The 26825-nt window shown below is 35.4% G+C and overlaps 1 protein-coding gene across 3 annotated transcripts; it reads left to right on the top strand.

Annotated features, from left to right (window-relative positions):
• The first annotated feature begins 579 nt into the window (after positions 1-579).
• On the top strand, positions 580-26825 carry LOC101891811 (protein PFC0760c). Of its 3 annotated transcripts, none has more exons than XM_059130007.1 (10): positions 580-775; positions 858-1228; positions 1287-1385; positions 1454-1518; positions 7059-7144; positions 7420-7658; positions 8801-13217; positions 16913-19273; positions 20630-21615; positions 26210-26825. In XM_059130007.1, the coding sequence occupies exons 1-10, from the start codon at positions 634-636 to the stop codon at positions 26720-26722; spliced, it is 9279 nt and encodes a 3092-aa protein (XP_058985990.1). In that variant the 5' UTR covers positions 580-633; the 3' UTR covers positions 26723-26825. The 3 variants fall into 3 exon arrangements, with proteins under 3 accessions (XP_058985990.1, XP_058985989.1, XP_058985991.1); XM_059130006.1 differs by having other exon boundaries at positions 16913-19381; XM_059130008.1 differs by lacking the exon at positions 16913-19273.

Raw genomic sequence — 26825 nt, 5'->3', positions numbered from 1 at the left:
AAGGAGTTTTAGGTTGAATTAGTTCGATTTTGGCCCTAGGCTCCTTTGTTCATTTCCGAAGAAGCCAGCCGATAACTTAAGCCAGCCAAATAAGCGCTTTATGTATTCCCAGCTTTAAGCGCTTATCTGGCTGGCTTAAGTCATCGGCTGGCTTCTTCGGAAATGAACAAAGGAGACTAGGGCCAAAATCGAACTAGATCAACCTAAAACTCCTTTGTTCATCTACGAAGAAGCCAGCCGATGACTTAAGCCAGCCAAATATGCGCTTTATGTATTTCCAGCCTTAAACATTCTTGCAGTGCTGGGACAGATCATTTAAATTCAAGACTATTGCCACTGGACTTCTTTTGGCGCCTTTATATATGTAAACATTTGGACTGTCACAGGACTGCAAGAATGAAAAACTGTTATCGATTGCTACATCAACACCATCTATACGAAAACCATGGCCGTTGTTATAGAGATTTGAAATAAACAAGTTTGATTTTCAAAAAAAACAAGTTCAAAAATATTTTCAAGCACAAAGTATGCCATTGATTTTTTAATTACCAAATATTCGAGAAAATAAAATATTTTTTCATTACCAATTCTAACCTACATCGTATCAGAAGCATAGAAAAGGAAAAACTTATTATGCCAACGCAAAAGCAATCTGAACCCAAAGAGATTTTGGGTTTGAATCGCATAACGAAAAAACGAATCTTAGAATTATGTAAACGCGATAAGCTATATCAAACGCCCAGACTAAATGATGTCCTGTATTTGCATTATCAAGGTTTGTACTTGGAAATTGCATCCATTCGATGAGAAAAATTTCATCCTCATTACAAAACGCCATTTTTTCTCTATTTTTTCAGGTTTCCAGAACATTGAATGTCTTGAAGATTATACCGAATTGAAATGTCTGTGGCTTGAATGTAATGCCATATCGGAAATTCAGGGTTTGGAAAACCAAACCAAATTGAAATGCCTCTATCTGCAAAGCAATTTAATAAGGAAAATTGAAAATTTGGAATTTTGCAAAGAGCTGGACACAATCAATTTGTCACAAAATCAAATAAGGAAAATTGAAAATGTCGGCTGTGATGTCCTGCCCGTGCTGAATACCTTAAACATAGCATCGAATTACATTAAAGATGCCGAGGGATTGCGAGATTTGGAGAATTGTAAAAATCTTTCAGTTTTGGATTTGTCAAATAACCGAATCGATGATATTTTGGTGGTGAAGGTGAGTAGAGGTTATAGTCGATAAATTGAAGAGTGATTGGTAATTGTTATTTTTTAAGGTTTTTGCCAAAATGCCGGAACTAAAAGTTTTGGTATTGCAAGGAAATCCTGTGGTCTCGAAAATCCCTCAATATCGAAAGACTTTAATATTGGAATGTGTAAGTTTTTTAATTTTTAATAGTTTTATAAATATAAAGACTATAATTAATCTTCCTTTGCTTTATAGAAAAAACTAACCTATTTGGACCAACGACCAGTTTTTCCCAAAGATCGAGCTTGTGCTGAAGCTTGGTAAGTCTCTCATGATTATGTTTCTATGTTTGCTACACCTTTTCTGTTAAAAATCACAACTTTTTCCTGCTGAAAATCTAATAAAATCTAAGAAATTAGGGATTTTAGTTAGGACATTGTGGGGTCTTGAGTGAGTTTTTAAGATTTAGAAGTTTCTTAAAAATTGGTAAACATATCCTTAAAAACTTTCCTAGATCCAATATTATTTGATCTGAAAATTCTTCAACAAATAAAGCTTAAGTGAAGCATTAGAATTAGGTTATAGAAGTTGTAGGTATTTTTTTCTGACGGCTACACTAAGTGAGATTTCCGGTTAGGCGAGTTTATCCCTAAACTTTTGGAGAAGATATACAATTATATGGATTTAAAGAAAAGGTAGTGGGGAGGTTGATAGTAGACAATTTGAAATCGCTTAAAAGGAGGTCGAAGTGTCACTATTAAATAATAGGGTTGGGAGATACTGGAGGGCGAGTAGAGAATTAGTTCAGCGTAGAAAAAGAGGAAAGAGTCTGGATTGAATTCCCTCCCATTGTCCTCATTTTCTTACTTAGAGGCCTTGAATATTGAAGTAGCAAGAAGACGGACTGTGACAACGCAGAGCCTAAAATAAGAAGGGCAGGGAAACAGTTCGTAGTTGGTTCATATTGCCTTTAAGGCTAGGCAGCCGGACTCTTTTAAACCAACTAGCTAGGGGAAACCCTTTGTTGACATGGAGATTTTTAAATTCAATATAATTTGATCTGAAAATTCTTCAATAAATAAAGCTTAAGTGCAGCATAAGATTTAGGTCATAGAAGTTGTAGGTATTTTATCTGACGGCTACACTAAGCTAGATTTTCGGTTAGGGAGTTTATCCCTAAACTTGTAGACAAAATATACGATTATATGGATTTAAAGGAAAGGTAGTGGAAGGGTTGATAGTAGATAATTTGAAATCGCTTAAAAGGGGGCATAAGAGTAATAGGGTTGGATATATTGGAGGTCGAGTAGAGAATTAGTTCAGCGCAGGAAAAGAGGTAAGAGTCTGGATTCAATAAGGAAGGATCTTTTGACTCAAATTCGTGTCGTGGAGAAAAGCTTTATGTAAAATGATGTTGTAATACTCACATGGGTTAAGTGGTGTATGTTCACTTAGGTCCGATTGTCTTAGATCCGTTCACTTAGGTCCGATTGTCTTTCGAAATATTTTGAAAACCGATTTTAAATTTCGCTGTAACTTCTGATTGCAAAAACTTCATTACTAGCCAGACTCATTTAATCCGAGATGGAGATTTTTAATGAGGCAAACCAAATGAAGTCAAATCCAGGTCGTGTCGTGGAGGATGGTCTTATTTAAAATGATGTAGCATTAAAATATTGACGTGGATTAAGTGTTGTAGGACTGATTTCAGGTCCGGTTGTAAAATGATTTTAAATTCCACTGTGACTTCTGATTGCAAAAACGTCTTTAGCTAGACTCAATCCAACTTGAGAAACCCCTCGCTGATGTGGAGATTTTCAATCAGGCAAATCAAATGACACAATGCTGGCTCTTTTGACTCAAATCCAGATCGTCTCGTGGAGTATTTTTTTAAACGATGTTGCATTCCAATACTGACGTGGATTTAGTTGCGTAGGAATTCAGCGATTTCAGGGTTGCTTGGTTTTCGAAACATGTTGTAACTAGATCTTAAATTAAGTAAACAGATATTAAATTTCACTATAATTCCTGATTGCAAAAATATCATCGAAAGCTAGACTCATTTTCATCAACTTGGGAAACCCCTTTGCCGAGATGGAGATTATCAATCGGGCAAACCAAATGACATAACACTGGCTCTTTGAATTCAAGTCCGGGCCGTGCCATGGAGGATGGTTTTATTTAAAATAATGTTGCATTCTAATACTGACGTAGATTAAGTGGTGTGGGATTTGAGTGATTTCAGGTCCGATTTACTTTCGAAACATGTTGTAACCTGATCTTAAATTTCACTGCGACTTTTGATTGTAAAAACGTCATCATTAGCCAGACTCATTAAGACATACTTGGAAAATCATTGCCGAGATGGAGATTTTCAATCGGGCAAACCAAAAGATATTATGCTGGAAATGATGTTGTATTCTAATATTGATATGGATTAAGTGGTGTAGGACTTCAGTGCTTTTAGGACAAATTGACATTCTGCTCTCAAAAACGCCATTATTAAGCTTGAAGCTGATGCTTCGGTGTAGGTTATAGAATAACAGTTCATATTTCTAATTAACTTGAACTGGTAATTGTGAATGGTATTTGTCATATCGTCTTTAAGACCAATCAGTCATACTCGTTGAATTATATTTGGCAAAACTTTTTCGAAATATTGAACTTTTCAATTGGCAGATTGCTGAAAAATAATATAGCACCTACACCCAAATTAATACTGACATGAATGTGTGGGACTTGATTGCTTTCCGTTCCTATTGACTTTCGAAATATGTTGTAACCTTAAAGTTCATTGTGTCTTTTTATTACAAACACGTCATAACTGAGCTTGAAGCTGATGCTTAGGTTTATAGCTTAAAATCATACCGTCTCGAGCTGGATTCGATGCAGTTTTGAGATGATAAATATTTACTTTTCCGGTCCTAAAGTTCAACTGTGACTTCCGATTTCAGAAACGTCATCATTAAGCTTGGAGCTGATGCTTAGTTCTATAGCATAGGGCTCCTGTATCCAAATATCTTCCTAGTTCTATTGCTATAAGTCATAAGTCACCATCTAGAGCTGTATTCGATGCAGTTGTGAGTTGATAAATAGCAATCCTTCCGGATCTAAAATTCAACCATGAGCTTGAAGCTAATGCTCAGGTTAAGGTTATAGAATAACACTTCCCAGGAATAGCGTCCACCGTGGTATATTTTGATGTTGAGAAGACCGAAGTTGATGTGTTCTTTGAAGCTTAGGTTTATAGCATAAGGCTACTTTATCCAAATGACTTATAGACCCAAATATCTTCTTAGATCCATCGTTATAAATTATACTGTCTAGATATGGATTCCATGCATTTCCAGGGCAATATATTGCTTTTTGGGATCCTAAATTAAGCTGTGACTTTTGATTGAAAAGCCGTCACCATTTTGCTGAATCTGATGTTTCGGTCCAGGTTAAAGGATAATTCAGTTATAGTAAAAGATAGATCGATCGCTATAAATCATACCGTCTTGAGTTGGATTCGATGCATTTTCAATGCGATGAATGGCATGAATATCTTTCGAGATCTTAAACTTAACTGTGACTTCTGAGTTATAAACGCCATTATTACGCTAGGCTATTACATGTTAGGCTTTAGCATCCATCCATTGGTATAAGTAATACCGTCAAGAGATGGAATCGGTGTTTTGTATTTCGATATTAAGGAGGCTGAAGTGAGTGCCTTCTTTCTCTGACAACGATGTTAGAGAGACTCTGAGTGACGTGCCGTCCCGATGATAAGCAAAACAACTTCTATTGTTATAGTCCGGCATATTCCCATAAATATATGTTGTAAATTAGACCTTTTTGGGACTTTCCACCTACTCATTTAATCGGGTATTTGAGATATCCATGAAATTAAACTAAACTACAAATTGAATACTTTGTATTGGACAAATGGAATGAGTTACAATTTGGAATGAGATTCATTGATGAAGTGCAGGATATATGGCATGATTTGGTATTATATGAACGGATTGAACTAAAAACTTGCAGTTTGGTATGAGAATCAAGTAATGTTAGTAAGTTTATTATATGAAGGTGGTTTTGAAAAAGTATACTTAGTGTTCGAATTGTTCTAAATGTTACTCAAGTTGGAACAGTTTTGTTTAGGGTGAACTGATGTAGATGGAATTTTAAACTTTTGTATTGGGGGTCCTTGATAGTGGTAGGTTTGTGATAAAGAGGTGGTTTTGGAAACGGGTACTACAAGTGCACGAAAAGTACTGTATTTATGCAATTTGGCATTGGGTGAACAGATAGTGCTGGAAATCTGAGATCTAGTATTATGGTCGCTATGGAGTTGGTTTTGAAAATGTGTACTATATTTGTACGAAAAGTACTAAATACAACTATATTTTGTATTGGGCGAATAATATATATATAAAATTATAATGCGATAAATGTACTAAGTGTGCGAACTGTACCAAATGATACTAAATTTTGGAACTATCTGGATTAGAGTGAACTGATGAAGCTGGAATTTTCAGTTTTGTATTGGGGTCCCTGCTAGAAGGATCCCCTGGAAGGTTTGTTATAAAGAGTTGGTTTTGGAAACGGGTACTACAAGTGCGAAAAATGTACTATATAGTACTATGTTTGGTATTGAGTGAAGAGATAGTTCCGGAAATGGATATTAGGACCGCTATTCATGTGGACATATGGAGGTGGTTTCGGAAATGTGTGCTATAATTGTACGAAAAGGACTAAATGCTGCAATATTTAGTATTGAGTGAATGCACAGAGCTGGAATCCTCAAATTTGATATTGAGGTCTTTGTTGGTGTCTGGAATTAAGATATGGGGGTGGTTTTGGAAATGCACCTATATTTGCACGAAAATTACTAAATGGTATTAAATTTTGTATCGGATGGAGGGATATGTCTAAGGTATTTGTATTTAAGATTTGACGGTGTTTTGGGAATGCGTCCTATTTTTGTACGAAAATTATTGAAAGCTGCTATGGGTGAACTGGGGTGAACGGATATGGCTGGAATCCTCAAATATGATATTGAGGTCTCTGTTGGTATCTGGAGTTGAGATATGGAGGTGTATGGAATGGAATGGTGGAAATGTCTACTGTAATTGTTCGAAATGTACTAAAATGAATTAAATTTGGTAATGCGTGAGGGAAAAGAGCTGAAATTTGATATTGAGTTCTCTGTTGGTATTTGAAATTGACACATGGAGGTAGTTTTGGAAATGTGTACTATAATTGTTCGAAAAGTATTAAATAGTACTACGTTTGGATCACTGTTGGTGGTCTAGGATGTAGAGATATACATTGTTTTGGGTATGTGTACTTAATGTTACAAATTTGGTATTGATTGAAGGAATAGAGCTGAAATTCAGAAATTTGATATTGGTGTTACTTTTAATTCCTAGGGTTTACATATGAAGACGCTGAAATAGTTTGCGGCAGAAATATTGGATATTATCATTGTACAATGGTTTAACTAATATCTTCTATAATTTCTAAAATGAGAGATTTTGAAAACTTTTTGGTGTAAAAAGTTAACATTTTCCTATTATTCTTTCTGAAATAGGAAAAAATTTGAATAATTTAGAACGACGTACGAAGTTTTGTTTAAAATAATGGTCAAACTGTAAATATTTTGTATTTTGAGTATTAAAAAGACGAATATAAAATTTGGACTTCTTCGCTGACGATCCTGACTAATTCCATCTAGTATGTGATGTATATGTCCTTTTGCATTGATGTCAAACAATATGTGATGGTAAAAAAGTCTCTTTTTTTCCTTTAACCAATATCGACAATTGATTGATGTATTTCTGGACAATTATGGTATTTTCGTTATCTCATTTCCCAGGAAACGTGGCGGCTATGAGGAGGAACGCAAAGAAAATGAACGTTGGAATCGCCAGGAACGTCGCAAGATGAGAGACAGCGTTAATGGTAAGAATGAAAATTTTAATCAGCAGGAGCTAGCTTACTAGTACAAATTTTAGAAAGATTTAAAATCACAATTATACTTTTGTATAAATATTTATATCAAGTTTTTTACATAAAATTTGCCCAAATAAACCGAAAAAGAAAATATACCCTTCATACTATGGTGGAGGGTGTAAAAATAAATAAAATCTTGATTGTTAAAAAAATTGAGAGCTAGTTCCTATTTCCAATTTAAATTCAAGACACCCCTCATTTAAAATTGTCTTCCCTTTTTTCAGCCACAATACGCCTGCGTAACAAATACCGTAAACCTGAAGATCATATGACTCTATTGGTATCCTCCGATTCCGAAGACGAAGCCACACAGCAGAGACGACAACGTCAACAAGATGTTCTCGATTCGGGTGTTGATATGGAACTTGGAATATGGGATGAAGTAGCTGGAGATGACGGCCATGGAGCTGAAGTATCACCATCTTCATCCTCATCCCAGACGGATGTTAGTTCTTCAACTTCGGTAATTAATTCGGATGTTACAAAGACATGTGGAAGTGGGAATGCAACAGCATCCATCGACTCGGAAGATAATCTTCTACAGTTGGCGGAGAAACCAAATATTCAAGATATGTTCAGTGATGTCGAGAAGATGAAGGAAGAAAGATGTGAGCAGAAGGAAGAAACAAATAATAACGACGAAACTGCCACAAAAGCAACTTTCATAGAAAAAATTGATTTTGAAATTGATTTTGGAAGAGTAATTTCGATTGAGAATGTTCCAGAGAATTATCAGTGGCATCCAGATGCTGATTGTTCTTCAGATTTGAAAAAATTGATTTTGGAAGAGTAATTTCGACTGAGAATGTTCCAGAGAATTATCAGTGGCATCCAGATGCTGATTGTTCTTAAGATTTGAAGGTTCGATCTAACGAACAGAATGATGAAGCAAGTGCTAATCTAGGGTATCAGTGAAATACTCTTTGGTAGAGTAAAAATCATCCATTGGAGATATTCAGTAAAATTGTTATTCGAAGTCATGTTTTCAACATTCTGATTCAAATTATTGAAAAAAATAAGAATGAAAATAAAATCTGGATCCAATGGATGATTTTCAGAAAAATTGTTATTCGAAGTCATGTTTTTAACATTTTGATTCAAATTATTGAAGAAAATAATTTGAATCAGGATGTTGAAAACATGACTTCTAATAACAATTTTAGTGAAAATCATCCTTTGGATCCAGATGATGATTACTCCTCCAAAGAGGTTTTCACTGATACCCTAGATTAGCACTGGTATCATTATTCTGTTCGTGAGATCGAATCTTCAAATTTGAAGAACAATCAGCATCTGAATGCCACTGATAATTCTCCGGAACATTCTCAGTCGAAATTACTCTTCCAAAATCAGTTTTTTCTAAGTGGAGTATCGATTCTATGAAAGCAGCTTTTGCGGCAGTTTCGTCGTTCTTATTTTTTCTTCCCTCTGCTCACACAGTTCTTCAACATTACTCGCTTTTATTTCTCCAATTTCCTCCTTTATTGGTTTCTTGGCCAACTTTATAACATTATCTTCCGAGTCGATGGATGCTGTTGCATTCCCACTTTCACTTGAATTCGTAACATTCTAATCTGTAGTGCCATATTAATTATTACCCTTAAGGATTCGAAGGAAAGTCACGAAAATGCTCCCAGACGGGTTAATTTGGAAATCGAAACTGCCGATGATAAATACGAGGTGTTAGACGAAATGGAAAAGGTTATGAAAACTATGGACACTGAAATCCAAGAGCCTCAACGAAAACCGGGCGATTCATCTCTCCTACCCGAAAGTTTCTTCCAAAAAAGCGAAGAAAAGGCTGAGAACAATTTAATTGAGACAACTGAAACGGATGATGATGTGAAAGATATCCTTAAAAATGCTCCCAGACGGGTTAATTTGGAAATCGAAACTGCCGATGATAAATACGAGGTGTTAGACGAAATGGACAAGGTTATGAAAACTATGGACACTGAAATCCAAAAGCCTCAACGAAAACCGGACGATTCATCTCTCCTACCCGAAAGTTTCTCTCAAAAAAGCGAAGAAAAGGCTGAGAACAATTTAATTGAGACAACTGAAACGGATGATGATGTGAAAGATATCCTTAAAAATGCTCCCAGACGGGTTAATTTGGAAATCGAAATTGCCGATGATAAATACGAGGTGTTAGACGAAATGGACAAGGTTATGAAAACTATGGACACTGAAATCCAAGAGCCTCAACGAAAACCGGACGATTCATCTCTCCTACCCGAAAGTTTCTCTCAAAAAAGCGAAGAAAAGGCTTTAAAGGCGGATAATGATGTGAAAGATATCCTTAAAATTATCGAGTTCCTAAGGGAACAAGAAATTCTAGAGCAGCTATTCTCCCAAAGACAAGAAAATGACAATTCAAAAATGGCACCAAAAGAAAAATGTCCTTCGGTCATAGTGAAGGAGAAATCGGAATTATCGGGATTAAAGAACGAATCGAATATCGTCCAACAACAAAAACCAATTCAAGGCGAAAACCTCGATCCCTATGTCGAAGAGCTAAAAATGGAAAAATCTCCCACTAAATTTGAAGATGAGACCATCGCCTTGGAAAAAAATCTGAAAACAGAAGATATTCTATTGAAAAAAATTGACATTAATCCAGTTGAAATGCAAGAGAATCTGCCTGATTCCAAATTAGAAACTGCGACTACAAAAACCGAAATCCAGAAAAACAATCCAATACAACATCAAAACCTCGATTCTCATGTGGAAGAATTCAAAATGGAAAAAATTGCATCTAAGTATGAGAATGAGAGGTCCTCTTTGGAAGAGTACCCCAAAGAAGAGAAATTGGAAAAAATTGACAACAATCCAGTTAATCTGCAAGATGACAACTCTATATCCCCGGATATGAATTACGAGGCCAATGTATTTGAAGATGAAATCGGAGAGGAGTATTTCTCAAACGAAATGCACAACAAAATAGTGGATATTGAAAACTTCGATTCTCATGTGCAAGAGTGCAAAATGGAAAAAATTGCAACTAAATATGAGAATGAGAGGTGCGCATTGGATGAAAATCCCAAACAAGAGGAATTGGAAACATTTGACAACAATCCAGTTAATCTGCAAGATGATGACTCTATATCCCCGGACGACTTTGTATGCCCGGATATGAATTTCGAGGCCAATGTAAAAGAAGATAAAATCGGAAAGGAGTGTTCTTCAAACGAAATGCACAACAAAATACTGGATATTGAAAATTTCGATTCTCATGAGGAAGAGTGCAAAATGGAAAAAATTGCAACTGAATATGAGAATGAGAGGTCCTCTTTCGATGAAAATCCCAAAGAAGAGGAATTGGAAAAAATTGACAACAATCCGGTTAATCTGCAAAATGATGACTTTATATCCCCGGATAACACTATATCCCCGGATATGAATTTCGAGGCCAATGTAGAAGAAGATAAAATCGGAGAGGAGTGTTCTTCAAACGGAATGCACAACAAAATAGTGGTTATTGAAAATTTCGATTCACATGTGGAAGAGTGGAAAATGGAAAAAATTGCAACTAAATATGAGGATGAGAGGTCCTCTTTGGATGAAAATCTCAAGGAAGAGGAATTGGAAAAAATTGACAAAAATCCAGTTAATCTGCAAGATGGCGACTTTATATCCTCGGACGACTTTATATCCCCGGATATGAATTTTGGGGCCAATGTAAATGAAGATAACATCGGAAAGGAGTGTTTCTTAAACGAAATGCAGAACAAAATAGTGAATATTGCAAACCTCGATTCTCATGCGGAAGAGTGCAAAATGGAAAAAGTTGCAACTAAACATGAGGATGAGAGCACCGCTTTGGATGAAAATCCCAAGGAAGATGAATTGGAAACATTTGATAACAATCCAGTTAACCCGGAAGAGAGTCCGACCAATTTCAAATTGGAAACTGCAACTGCAATCCCTTCACAAAACTTGTTGCGGGATAACAATTTTGAATACAAACCCCTGGACATGGCATCCTTGACAAGAGCTTCCAATAAAGCCATGGACTCGCTGGAAAGAGAAACAAAAGAGCTCATTGCTCTTTTACAAAATCTAGAAGAGGAAAATGAAGAGAAATTCAAAGAGATTGAATTTCAAGAGAAAGAAATCACTGAAAATGTGGATGAGAAGTCTTATGAAGACAATGTCATTATGGGAGAAAATTCAGAAGAACAACAAGGAAAGGAAATCTCTTATCAGTCCGAAACGGAGTCCAAAGAGATCAAAAGAGATAACAAATGCCAAAAATTGAATCCTGCAGAGACAACGAGTGATATCGGATCGGAGGGAATTAAACTGGGAAATAATGAAGAACAATTCGACGAAATTGATATCAAACAAACAGTTCTCAATATAATTTATGCTGCTACATCTAGCGAATGCAGCAACATCCAGAGCGAGGACAGGAAATTCAGTTGCTATGAGATAGAAAAAATGGAAGCGCTGACAGAAGACCCGGATGACGTTGATATATCTCAGGAAATGGATTTCGACGACAATAGACAAGAAATGAAAGTCAAAGAGAATGCATCTCAAATCGGCGGGGAAGGTTGCGCAAACGAAAATCATAATAATACGGAGGACATGAAAAGAAAGTTGAACAATAAATCGGGGTATGATGTATCCAGAGATATTGGAGAGGGTGCAACTTCAACTAAAGAGAACAATGATGAGGGCATTTTGGCACGGGACATATTGGAGAATATTATTGTGGAAGAAATGGAGAACAATAATAAAGAAAATGGAGAGAACCATGCCGACTGTATGTCCCAGGAAATTCATTTCGAGGCCATTGTAAAAGAAGATAAAATTGAAGAGGAAGGTTCTTTAAACGAAATTCACAACAAAATAAAGGATATGAAAGAAAAGTTGAACGATGAACTTGGTTGTGATGCACCCAGGGAGATCACTGGATACATGAGGGATATTGGAGAGGAGGCCTATAGTGAGAGTGCAACTTCAATTAAAGAGAACGATGATGGGAGAATATTGGAACGGGACATATTGGAGAACATTTTTGTGGAAGGAAATGAGAACAATAATAAAGATAATGGGGAGAACCATGACGACTTTATATCCCAGGAAATGAATTTCGAGGTCAATGTAAAAGAGGATAAAATCGGAGAGGATAAGAATTTTGACGAAGATAAAATCGAAGAGGAAGGTTGTGCAAATGAAATGAATAACAAAATGACGGATATGGAAAGTAAGCTGAACATTGAACCTGAATATGATGTGCCCAGAGAGACCAATGAAAACACGAGAGATGATAAAGATGAGGTCCATGGTGAGATTGCAAGTTCAACAAAAGATAACGGTGTTCGATCTAATGAGAGCATATTGGAACAGGATATATTGGAGAGGAAGAATGCCGGAGAAATTGAGAACAACGATAAAATGTTGAAAATTAGAGGAGATGACGATTCTTTAACAGTAAAAAACAATGGAGAGAATCATGACTACTTTATATCTCAGCAAATGAATTTCGAGGCCAATGTAAAAGAAGATAAAATCGGAGAGGAAGGTTCTTCAAATGAAATTCACAAAAAAATAAAGGACATGGAAAGAAAGTTAAACAATGAACTGGATTATGATGTGCTCAGAGAGACTAATGAAGACATGAGCGATAACGAAGAGAATATCCATAACGAGAGTGCATGTTCAACAGAAGAAAACGATGATGAATGCATATTGCAACGGAATATATTGGTGAATAAGAATGTGGAAGAAAGTGAGAACAATAATAAAATGCTGAAAATTAGAGGGGATGACGATTCTTTAGCAGTCAAAGATAATGGGGAAAACCATGATGATTTTATATCCGAGGATATGCATTTTGACGGAGAGACCCATGAACATATCTCCAATAGTGTACAATTTGTAGAGGAAATATTGGAGGAATCCCTTGAGGAGCTATTTAACGAAAACCTGTACACGACGATAGAGAAGGATGGCATTGAGATCGATGAAAATACAGAGGAGAATGTATTCGACGAGAATATGTATGAGTCTGGTAAGCATAATGATGATCGCAAAAAAAACATAAATTCTAAAAAGAGAGATCGACAATGAAAGAGATTCTTTAGGGTCAACTCTCTCACATTTTTGAATACAATCGAAATTATTGTTCTTATTCACATTTTGAACCAGGCCTCCCCGAATTCGAGTAAAGATTGAAACTTGCTCGAAATAGAGCGGGAGCACTCCTGGGTGTAGAAAAAGCAAAATGTGAAAAACCTCGAGTTTTGCTCTTTTTTTACCCTACACCACATAGTGATTAGGGTATTATGTCTTCTGCATTTGTTTGTAACATGGAGAAGGAAGCAAGAAAGACCCATAGTTACGTTTGAGGATCAATCACTTTTTGAATCGATTTATGCATGTCAGTCCGTCCGTCTGTCCAGTTATTTTTGTGAACAAAATGTAGGTCGCATTTATTATCCGATTGAGATGAAATTTTCCAAACAATATTTGTTCGGCCCAAAAAATTGGCGATAATCGGATATAGATTTAGATATAGCTCCCATATATCTTCAACCAAATTTAATGGCCAGTATTAATCCAAATGACCTGAATTTTGCCACATCCGATCGAATTCAGTCTAGAAGCATGGATATCAAATCGGTTCAGATATAGCTATAGCTCCCATATATACAGGGTGAGATAAAAAACTGCAACAAAGTTAAACGCAATAATTTTTACATTTTTTTAATTTTTTGAATGAAAGCAAAAAATGTTGGAAATAGCATCAACTTTTAGAACACGTTTAGATTTGTTCGAATTGGTTACGAATGGCCTTCAAACGACCAATGAAGCCGTCACACGCTGCCCGAATGTTGCTCTGCGGTATTTTGGCTCATTCCCGGCGAAGCTCTTGCTTGAGGTGATCGACACTTTGGTATTTTTTAGTGCCAACCTTGCTTTCCAAAAATCCCAGACACAATAATCCAACGGATTGGTATTTGGAGATTTTGGTGGCGATTGTGTGCGAAGAGAGGAACCTCATTTTGTAACCATTCTTGGGTCGATTAATACGAGCGGAGAGCGACCATCGCCTGTTATGGCGGCCCACACCATCACCAAGGTGCATACTTTCAAGTGAAGCAACTCTTTAGCTCTTTTGAGTCTATTTTTTTCTGTTGCAGTGTAAGTTCTTGCACTCTTTGGAATTTCAATTGTTTTGCCCCGAGCTCATTTTTCAATATTTGCCGAATGAAATATTTCTATATGTTCAGCTACGAGCCATTTTTCGTTCACTGCGCTTCTTAGATCAAGTCGCTTCTTTACTTTTCGAACCATTTCTGCTGATGTTGCTGTTTTCTTCCGTCCACTTCCTTGACGTCGGGCTACGCTATCACTATCACGGTAACGAGCGATGGTACGAGACAAAAAAGATTTCTTCTTGTGGTTTTCCAGCCAAATATAAAGAAATCACATAATCACGATTGAATTCCATAACGAATAACTTTTTTTCTGGAAAATTCTCACCAAAATGCTTTTGTACGCTTGTAAACAATATAATGAGCTGCCACTGAAGTAACTTTAACAGCTGTCGGAGGAGTGGCTCAGTAATGACAGCAGTCTGAAGTTGGTTGCAGTTTTTTAATCTCACACTGTATACGCAAACTAGCGTTTATGTCTATTTTTCTCTGTCATGATTGAAACATTGATAAACAGGCATAAACGGATTATTTTTAACCATTTTATTTTAAAAATCGCCCGAATTTGAGTAAAGAGTGAAACTTACTCGAAATTGAGCGGGAGCACTTGCAGGAGTAGAAAAAACAAAACAAAAACGAGTGAACTCCCGAGCTTTGCTCTTTATAGAGCAAACAAAAGAGTGAAGAGTAAACTACGTATAAAACTTCCACTCTTGGAGCAATCCCTCTCGCGAGCGAATTTCACTCCCGTGACATCAGTCAAATCTGTTCTCTAAAAATTAGTTTTTGAGCACATTTGATTATGTTTTCCTTTGAAAATGATTAAATAAGTCAAATTCTCTTCCATAAGTCAAATGTTTCTCTTCCACTATTTTGTTCGGCCCAAAAAATTGGCGATAATCGGATATAGATTTAGATATAGCTCCCATATATCTTCAACCAAATTTAATGGCCAGTATTAATCCAAATGACCTGAATTTTGCCACATCCGATCGAATTCAGTCTAGAAGCATGGATATCAAATCGGTTCAGATATAGCTATAGCTCCCATATATACAGGGTGAGATAAAAAACTGCAACAAAGTTAAACGCAATAATTTTTACATTTTTTTAATTTTTTGAATGAAAGCAAAAAATGTTGGAAATAGCATCAACTTTTAGAACACGTTTAGATTTGTTCGAATTGGTTACGAATGGCCTTCAAACGACCAATGAAGCCGTCACACGCTGCCCGAATGTTGCTCTGCGGTATTTTGGCTCATTCCCGGCGAAGCTCTTGCTTGAGGTGATCGACACTTTGGTATTTTTTAGTGCCAACCTTGCTTTCCAAAAATCCCAGACACAATAATCCAACGGATTGGTATTTGGAGATTTTGGTGGCGATTGTGTGCGAAGAGAGGAACCTCATTTTGTAACCATTCTTGGGTCGATTAATACGAGCGGAGAGCGATCATCGCCTGTTATGGCGGCCCACACCATCACCAAGGTGCATACTTTCAAGTGAAGCAACTCTTTAGCTCTTTTGAGTCTATTTTTTTCTGTTGCAGTGTAAGTTCTTGCACTCTTTGGAATTTCAATTGTTTTGCCCCGAGCTCATTTTTCAATATTTGCCGAATGAAATATTTCTATATGTTCAGCTACGAGCCATTTTTCGTTCACTGCGCTTCTTAGATCAAGTCGCTTCTTTACTTTTCGAACCATTTCTGCTGATGTTGCTGTTTTCTTCCGTCCACTTCCTTGACGTCGGGCTACGCTATCACTATCACGGTAACGAGCGATGGTACGAGACAAAAAAGATTTCTTCTTGTGGTTTTCCAGCCAAATATAAAGAAATCACATAATCACGATTGAATTCCATAACGAATAACTTTTTTTCTGGAAAATTCTCACCAAAATGCTTTTGTACGCTTGTAAACAATATAATGAGCTGCCACTGAAGTAACTTTAACAGCTGTCGGAGGAGTGGCTCAGTAATGACAGCAGTCTGAAGTTGGTTGCAGTTTTTTAATCTCACACTGTATACGCAAACTAGCGTTTATGTCTATTTTTCTCTGTCATGATTGAAACATTGATAAACAGGCATAAACGGATTATTTTTAACCATTTTATTTTAAAAATCGCCCGAATTTGAGTAAAGAGTGAAACTTACTCGAAATTGAGCGGGAGCACTTGCAGGAGTAGAAAAAACAAAACAAAAACGAGTGAACTCCCGAGCTTTGCTCTTTATAGAGCAAACAAAAGAGTGAAGAGTAAACTACGTATAAAACTTCCACTCTTGGAGCAATCCCTCTCGCGAGCGAATTTCACTCCCGTGACATCAGTCAAATCTGTTCTCTAAAAATTAGTTTTTGAGCACATTTGATTATGTTTTCCTTTGAAAATGATTAAATAAGTCAAATTCTCTTCCATAAGTCAAATGTTTCTCTTCCACTATTTTGCCCACTTCATTAAACTGAGTGAAGAGAAAAGTGATATTACATCTAGTGTGAACTTTTCTCTTCACTCAGTTTTTCTAATTTCTCTTCATAATTTCCTCTTCCATGTTTAGAAGCAATTGAATTTGAAACTGAAAAAGATCTATGGAGTGAAGATATCTTTACGGAATCGGATATGTTAATTAATTGCTCTGATTATGACATGTCACCAGAGAGCGAATATTATGAAGTTGAAAACTATCAAGAGACGTATAATTCGAGATATTCATATAGAGAGCAGACGCAATTAAGTGACATAGAAGAAGAGTCCGAAATCGATGAAGACAGTGAAATTGAGGACATTTCGTTAATACGATCGGAAATATATGAATCATCTAGGTCTTCAAATCGAAATTCAAACTCAATTGCACATGATGATACTGAAGAGGAGAGAATTGAGGAAGGAGAGCAAGAGAAAGAGAATAACAATGAATTAGCTCTGGTTGAAGCATTTACAAAGAGAGCTATTAATGAGCCAATAATTAATGAGCCAATTGAAGATGCTGAAGAGGAGGAAGTTGTGGGAGATGAAAAGCCCACATATTTGAATGAGAATGTGTTGCAGAGAGAAGACAATAGCAATGAATTAGCTGTCGTTGAAAAAAATACTACGAGAGAAAATAATGAAGATCGTGTTTGCGAGAATAATTTCAAAGATGAGCTAATTGAAGATGCTGAAGTGCAGAAAATTGCGGAAGAAGAAAAGCCCACTCATTCAAATGAGAAAATTTGCCAGAGAGAAGAAAATAGCAACGAATTAGCTCTCGTTGAATCAATTACAATGGAAGAAATTATTGGTAATTGCTTCTGCGAAAGTAATTTCACAGATGAGCTAATTGAAGATGCTGAAGAGGAGGAAGTTGTGGGAGAAGAAAAGCCCACTCATTCAAATGAGCAAATATGGCAGAGAGAAGAGAATAGCAATGAATTAGCTCTCGTCGAAACAATTACAAAGATGGAAAATAATTGTAATAGTTTTTGCGAGAGTAATTTCAAAGATGAGCTAATTGAAGATGCTGAAGTGCAGAAAATTGCGGAAGAAGAAAAGCCCACTCATTCAAATGAGAAAATTTGTCAGAGAGAAGAAAATAGCAACGAATTAGCTCTCGTTGAATCAATTACAATGGAAGAAATTGTTGGTAATTGCTTCTGCGAAAGTAATTTCACAGATGAGCTAATTGAAGATGCTGAAGAGGAGGAAGTTGTGGGAGAAGAAAAGCCCACTCATTCAAATGAGCAAATATGGCACAGAGAAGAGAATACCAATGAATTAGCTCTCGTCGAAACAATTACACAGCGAGAAATTAATGATAATAGCTTCTGCGAGAGTAATTTCAAAGATGAGCCAGTTCAAGGTGTTGCAGAGGAGAAAGTTGTGAGAGAAGAAAAGCCCATTTATTTGAATGAGAACATGTGGCAGAGAGAAGAGAATAGCAATGAATTAGCTCTCGTTGAAACAATTACACAGGGAGAAATTAATGGTAATAGCTTCTGCGAGAGTAATTTCAAAGATGAGCTAATTGAAGATGCTGAAGTGGAGAAAATTGTGGGAGAAGAAAAGCCCACTCATTCAAATGAGCAATTATGGCAGATGGAAGAGAATAGCAATGAATTAGCTCTCGTTGAAACAATTATAAAAAGGGGAAATAATTGTAATAGTTTTTGCGAGAGTAATTTCAAAGATGAGCTATTTGAAGATGCTGAAGTGGAAAAAATTGTGGGCGGAAAAAACCTCACTCATTCAAATGAGCAAATATCGCAGAGAGAAGAGAATAGCAAAGAATTAGCTCTCGGTGAAACAATTACAAAGAGGGGAAATAATTGTAATAGTTTTTGCGAGAGTAATTTCAAAGGTTGTGAGCTAATGGAAAATGCTGAAGAGGAGGAAATTGTGAGCGGAGAAAACATCACTAACTCAAATGAGAAAATGTGTCATAGAGAAGAGAATAACAATGAATTAGCTGTCGTTGAAACATTGGCAAAGAGTGAAAATAATGGCGATAGCCTTTGCGAAAGTAATTTCAAAGATGAGCTAACTGAAGAAGTTGAAGAGGAAATAGTTGTGGGCGGAGAAAACCTCATTCATTCAAATGAGCAAATGTCGCAGAGGGAAGAGAATAGCAATGAATTAGCTCTCGTTGAAACAATTACGAAAAGGGAAAATAATTGTAATAGTTTTTGCGAGAGTAATTTCAAAGATGAGCTAATTGAAGATGTTAAAGAGGAAAAAAATGTGGGCGGAGAAAACCTCACTCGTTCAAATAAGAAAATGTGTCGCAGAGAAGAAGAAATCAATAAATTAGCTCTCGTTGAAACAATTGCAAAGGGAGAATCTAATGGCGATAGCTTTTGCGAAAATAATTTCAAAGAAGAACCGATTGATGAACGCGTTACTGGTGGGGAAGAAATAAATGAACTATCCAAGCTTGCTAAAAGTGAGAGAGAACTTCCCAAAGCCCTTAGCCTCATGAAAAATCCCACAAATTATTTACAAGCCGAAAATCATGTGGAAAACAAAAAAGTATCAAAGAAAGTATATCATGGTTAGTATTCTTACTTTATTATACCCTCTATCCGTATATCCATCTGTGGAAATCTAGCTTCCTAACGAAATGAAGTAGGTTGATAGAATTTTACTCAAATGTATATTATGTCTGCAGGACTTTTGATATTGAAAATGGGCCATGTAGGTTTGGTATAGCGCCCTTATAACGGTACCTCCCGATTTTCGGTATTTTAATGATTTTAGCGACATTATTCACCCGAATTGTTTCAAATTTGGTATTTAAAGTTCGTAATGGATACTACAACCTATGACGGGAGATTGTTTGTGCAGGTCTTCCCGATACTCAGTATTTTGATGATTTTAGCGACATTTTTTACCGGAATCGTTTCAAATTTGGTATTTGAAGTTCGAAATGGATACTATAGTCTAAGACAGAAAATTGTCTGTGCAGGTCCACGTCTTCGTATAGCCCCCATATAACGGTACCTCCTGATATTCGGTATTTTAATGATTTTAGCGACATTATTCACCGATTTTTTTTTAGTTTCGCATTCGAATATTGCAATGGCTTATGACAAAAGTTACCTATGCAGGTCCAAGTCGTCGTATAGACCTTAATATAACGACTACATTCGGTATTTTTAAGTTTTTAACAGAATTTTTAACGGATTTAATTGTTGTAGACCCTAATATAACGACTACATTCGGCATTTTTAAGATTTTAACAGAATTTTTAACTGATTTAATTGTTTTTCAGAATTGCCAAATTCGTTACAAATGGTGGAGGGTATTCGAAGTTCGCCCCGGCCGAACTTACAGCTTTTTAACTTGTTTTTATCTTATATTCTCTCCAAAAAGTCACTGACACTGCAAATTTTATTAAGGAGAGAATACAAGAAAAATTGAGTGGGAATACTAACCATGATCAGAGCACAGATTTGCTCGTTTACACTCAGCAGTATAATTCGCTCGCAAGCGGGGTTGCTCGAAGATGGGAGTTTTTATACGGAGTTTATTCTTCACTCTTTTGTTTTGTGTGGAGGGTTAAATCGAGTGGAAAAAATACTTTTGTTAGCTGATTTGTGTGTGGGTGTAACATCTAAAAAGGGGGTGATCGTTTTGTTTTTAACTCCCGCTCGACTTTGAGCGAGTTTCACATTTTTTTTTTGTTTTCCACACTGTTTTTGGCCTGCAAATAATTTTTGGGATTTTTAATGAGGCTAAAAGCTTTGGGATTTGAAAATGGATTAAAACTTTAAATGTTTTCATTATCGCTCTTTTACAGTCCCACAAATTCCAGCTATCGATGCTAATGCCGATGAGCCAAAGAAGAATCCCCTGGAGATGACAAAAACAAAACATCTACCCCTAACAAAGACCATCCATGATGTCCTGGATTCTCTGGCAGATCTTTTCAAAGGGATTCCCAAGAAGAAGCGACAAAAAGTTCATGTTTCTGAAAGCGATAAGAGTGCATGTCTAAAGAAATTAGCTGGCCAACCCCAGCTGAAAATGTTCAATCAAGATACCCATGAAAGTCTGGATAAACAACTCAATGAATTTAAAGAACAACAAAAAATTGAAATTCAGCAAATGGTCAATAGAGTCTATGCCCAGAGAGAACGTTATGATGATAGCATAGAATTGATAGATGACAAGTTGATGATTGTCCACAAGGACACGGGAGAATTGAGAGAGCTAGAAAAGCCTAAGCATATTGCATACTCAGATAGTGATAATAATGATTATGATACTGCCGATGAGGGAGCTTGTTGTAGTAAGCCCAGGAAGGCACTTGATGGAGAACAGAGTGACGTCGTTAAGCAACAAAATTCCTGGAAATCAATTGAAAGTGATGCTGATGGAGATGAGATTGTTACTACCGAGAAGGCGACAGATGGTAGTAGAGATGGAAAAATATTTAATTTTATGGAGAACACCCCCTCCAAGGCCCCCTCCATTGCCGCCATGAACTACAAAAATCCCTGGTACTCCATTGAGAGTGGAACAGATGATGAGGAACAATTTCATTCCCTGCCACCTTCATCGAAATCGCTGAATATTTTCGATAATATTCATCGCGACTTTTTCGATAAACTTTCATTGGATCATTTAAATTTTACACCACAAGATGAGGATCAAATTGTACAGTGCTCTCGCAGCTATACTGAGCTGAGGAATCTCTTAATTCAGCTGCCGGCTGAGGAAGTTTTTACGCAGGAAGAGCGTACGCTGTTGGAGAGCATTAAAATTGGCAGCAGCAAGACAGAGGTAAGTGATATTCTTACGCCTTACTCGGAAGTGACATATAGTGGAAAAACAATTTGGCATCAGTGACGATAACATGTTATGACTAGAGACTTTACAGGAATGTAAAAAGAGAACTAGAAAAAAGAGAGGAGAAGGTGAGCAGTGTCGGCTGTGGAAATCACTCTAGTTTTCCGAACGAATTGACGTAGGTTGATAGAATTTTACTCAAATGTGTGTTTGGTCTGCAGGACTTTTGGTATTGAAGATGAACTATATAGGTATAGGTCCACGTTTAGGTATAGTCCCCATATAACTTTACCTCCCTATATTCGGTATTTTGATGATTTTACCGACGTTGTTCGACGGAATGGTTTTAAATTTCGTAATGATAGTTCGTAGTGGGTGCAAGCTGTGACAGAAAAGTGTCTACGTAGGTTTAGGTCTTCGTATATATATCAGTACCTCCCTATATTCGGTATTTTGATGACTTTAGCGACAATATTCGCCAGAATTGTTTCCAATTTCGTATTTGAAGTTCCCAATAGGGAAATTACAGAATTTTTGTCTATGTCGGTCTAGATCTTCGTATAGCCCCCATATATCGGTACCTCCCGATATTCGGTATTTTTAAGATTTTTACAGGACTTTTAACGAATTTTATTTATACCCTACACCACAAGGTGGTCAGGGTATTATGTCTTTGTGCATTTGTTTTTAACAGCCAAAAGGAAACGAGATAGACCCATAGTTTCTTTTGTCGATTTGCATAGAATCACATTCTGAGTCGATTTATGTATGTTCGTCCGCCTGTCCGTCCGTCCATGTATTTTTGTGAACAAAGTACAGGTCGTTTTTATTGCCCGATCCAAATGAAATTTTGTACAAGTCAATTGTTTGACTCAAGGACGAACCCTATTGAAATTGGAGATAATCTGTCAACATTTAGATGCAGCTCGCATATATATCTTCGTCCTATTTGCATTTTATTGTGCACCAAACATGTAATATCAGCCCAAATAATATGGAATTTTGCACATATGACCAAATTAGGCCTGAAAAGAAATATGTAAAATTTTATCGAAATCGGTTCAGATATAGCTATAGCTTCCACATATATATTGTTCATCCGATTTGTTTTGTCCTCTGAAGCCGTATATGCCTTCTGTAGCAATGATATTTGGGCAATTATATCAAATACCGCTCAGAAATACCTTTGTTATTTTTTTTTTTTCGGCTGAGGTTTTGATATAGCTCCCGCGTACAACTTCGACCGATTTGCCCTTTATTGTGCACCAATCGGGTAATATTAGTCCAAATGGTATGGAATTTGGCACTTACGACTAAATTGAGTCTAGAATTTAGTACTTCAAAATTTGCTGAATATGGGTTCAGATATAGCTATAGCTTCAATATATATTCTTCATCTGATTGATTATAATTGTTCCCCACAGCCGTAATATGCACTCCATAACAAACAAAATTCGGGAAAATATATCAAATACAGCTCAGAAATACCTTTGACAAATTTTATCGAGATCGGTTTAGATTTGGTATAGCTCCCATATATATCTTTATCCGTTTTCAAGTTATTTGTGTACCAAATGGGTAATACAAGCCCGAATTGAAAAGATACAAATGCCTCAGCAAATTTAGTCCTTTGGACTTTAAATTATAATTATCAGCACACCCGGTATGATTCAATTCTCACAAAATACCCACAAAATCTTTTATTTGTTATGTGAAGCTCTACTAAATATGCAAAGTGGTGTAGGGTATCATAAAGTCGGTCCCGCAGACCGGGCCAGCTAGTATATATATATATATATATATATATATATATATATATATATATATATATATATATATATATATATATATATATATATATATATATATACTATATATATATATATATATACTATATATATATATATATATATATATATATACTATATATATATATACATATATTCTAGCCGGCCCGGTCCGCGTTGCCGGCCCATAGTTTTTGTCTATTATGCATATATTCCCAAGCATAATTATTCACAGATATGACTGATATAAGTGTTCACGTACATGTCGATTTAAAGTGTTTTAAAATACCTGTACCCATTTTTAACCAGTGGGCTTCAATATTTAAACCGTGGGCTTCAACTGTGTGGATGTGCTATACAAATCTATTAAAAAGTATATATCAATCTTATCGCCATATAAGGGATCAAATTAATTTTTAATATGGTAAAAATCGTAGCAAAATCTTCCAGTCAAATGAGCAGTAATTTGGAATTTGCTGTATTTTGTATACTACATAATTGAGGGCTGAATGATTTAAGAATAGCCAAAGTTAATTACTTTTTTAAACCCATTAGCAACTTAGATTGTGCATTAGAGTCCTCATAAGTCCCCCTAACCATGTCAGTCTGTTTGTCCGCCAAAAGGTGGACTTGAGAGGGTATTATAACATGGATAAAAATTCTAAAATTTGTAGATATGTTGAAATTTTAGTGTAAGATTTTCACCCCCCTAATACGCATTATTAGCCAAATTCTTTGAAACGAGGTTAAATTAGGAGGTACCTTCTTTATATGGGCACTACTCCGAAACATCGACCTACATTGAAAACTTTCTTCTACCCCTTATAATCCAAGATGACAAATAGAGGCCAAATCAAAAATATAGCAGAACAATATAGCATGTCATAGCATTTCGCGTGATTTAAATAAGTAAAAATAGTTTTATCCACCTCATAATTGCGGGCAGAATGATAAGATGGGAATTAATTTTATTTGCCATTTAAATTGTAAGTTGGAGACCCCTTAAAAGTACGTTTATATATATGAGGGTTTAGCCACTGGATTTGGATTTAAATTGTCATATCCATTACTTTTACTTCAAATAAATCCTCTCAAAGTAGGTTAACCCTACAAAAAGTTCTAACGTAAACATGGCATAAAGTCCATATTTTCATCATAGGATAATTCAATGATGATTAAATAAATATTCGGTCCCGTGCTACTTTCTTATATTTGTAATTTGTTCATGTTTCCACAATTTATTTCATATGGATGCACATCCCAAATCTACGTTCCCAACCAATATTCTCTTGGGGGTTAAAAATTCAATAGAATACAAAATTTTCTTTTCTGACCACACATTAGATGTGAAAGTGGACTTGGGGATACTCCAATGTGGGGACTTTACTTAAATAAATTCCTATGTGGCAATTATCTGTATGATGGTTCCCTACCCCAGGGTGGCATAAATACAATTTTTTAGCCAAATCAATTGATGAATGTGGTCAATACCAATATGGGCCCTACTCTGAAAATTTCAAATTTTATGCGAAGAGGTTATCTACCCCCTTAGAAACAAAAATGTCAAATAAGGGCCAAAAAATGAAAAAAGTGACCGGCCAAGACCCCAAAAATAACTTAAATCATAGATGGTTATATAAATATGAAATCGGGTTGTTCCCTTATCCGTGAGTTATGATCGATATAAAGACGTGCAAAAGTGATTTTAGGTATTTTGAATGTTTGGGAAGAATTTCTGGAAGGATATAAAACCTTTTCTTACTAAAAGTCCCATTCGCTCTACTATTTTGCACCTTTTATTTCAATATTGGTATATTACTTATTATTCTCCCAAAGAATTTTGCATTTTGAGCTCTCATTGGACGGATCATTGTCACGCTTTGAAATGAGCCCCATTAAGCTTTTTCGGTCATTTTTGTTTGTTTAAATGTGTTCGCATCTTCCAGCTAACCCACGATGTAGGCCCTGGAGTTGAAAGGTAGATGTCAGTTAACATATATATATATATATATATATATGTATATATATATATATATATATATATATATATATATATATATATATATATATATATATATATATATATATATATATATATATATATATATATATATATATATATATATATATATATATATATATATATATATATATATATATATATATATATATATATATATATATATATTAAATATATTTTTTATAATATATATTTTTATTATTTTATATTTTTTATATATATTTTTTATTTATTTTTTTATATATTTTATATTTTTTATATATATTTTTTATATATATTTTTTATTTATTTTTTTATATATTTTTTTATATATTTTTTTAATTTTTTTTATTTTTTTTTATTTTTTTAATTATTTTTTATTTTTTTTTATTTTTTTATTTTTCTTTATTTTTTATTATTTTTTTATTTTATTTTTGCTTTTAATTTTTTTTATCTCCAACGCGCCACCCAAGAAAATTTCCAAATGGTGGAGGGTATTCAAAGTTCGGCCCGGCCTAACTTACTGCTTTTTATCTTCGTTTCATTTGTAATTTTCCTTGTTGTCTTACATCAATTACAAAATTAATTTGTTTATAGTTAGATTGTCCGGGTCTTCCTTTAACTCTCCATTCTTCATCTCCGTTGCATTTTTGTTAAGGGTTTCTGTTTATTATCCTCCACCGACATATAATGATCACTGATCCGCAAATTTAGTTTACACTATGTATATTATCGCAATGTGTCGTTTCAGATTTACTAAAATTCCTCATCTTACCTTCTCTCTTGTCTTTGTTCTTTGCAGGACTTCCCAAACTTGTCTCAAACAGAAAAACATGTACAAATTTGTCAATATACCGAAAATAATTCTAAAGAGGTACCTGTTGAGAATACTTGTGAAAAAGAGCAACATAAAGAGAGCATTGCATCAGAACACTGGTACATCGGTGAAGAGAACAACGAGAAAAAAGATAATCCCTATTACAAAGTTCTCTCGAATGGTGTCAACGTTATCTTTGATGCACAGAGAGCCGATGTCAAAACTCAAACCCAGGACCAAGAAATTCAAACTGAAATTACACTTGGAACTAATTCTGATTTTGAACATAAGAATACTGAATTCAAACACCAAGTTGAATCTTTTCAATCACAAAGAAACTCATCCCTGGATTATTCGAAAAATGTACCCTTAAAACCAGATGAGAATATAGAAAATTACAATTCAGATATTTTGGAATGTAATTTGGAAATATTGGATTGTAACGATGGTATCGTCGATAATATAATGGTCAATGCTGAAATACATTATGAATATTGAAATACCAAATTGAACCGAAGAGGAGATCAGCCTTAATTTTTACAAAATCACAATTATTTGTTATAGTTTTAAATAATGAATTCAAAATAAATATTAAAACAAA

Source organism: Musca domestica, unplaced genomic scaffold (assembly GCF_030504385.1).
Source record: "Musca domestica strain aabys unplaced genomic scaffold, Musca_domestica.polishedcontigs.V.1.1 7, whole genome shotgun sequence".
Lineage (NCBI taxonomy): Eukaryota > Metazoa > Arthropoda > Insecta > Diptera > Muscidae > Musca > Musca domestica.
This window is presented reverse-complemented; position numbering and strand designations above follow the sequence as displayed.

What these genes read in the sequence shown, in the direction of transcription:
- LOC101891811 (XM_059130006.1), top strand. Translation starts at nt 634, where the DNA reads ATGCCAACGCAAAAGCAATCTGAACCCAAAGAGATTTTGGGTTTGAAT. An exon ending in ATGATATTTTGGTGGTGAAG is followed by an intron (nt 1,229 to 1,286) that starts GTGAGTAGAGGT and finishes TTATTTTTTAAG; the next exon opens with GTTTTTGCCAAAATGCCGGA. An exon ending in ATGTTAGTTCTTCAACTTCG is followed by an intron (nt 7,659 to 8,800) that starts GTAATTAATTCG and finishes ATTACCCTTAAG; the next exon opens with GATTCGAAGGAAAGTCACGA.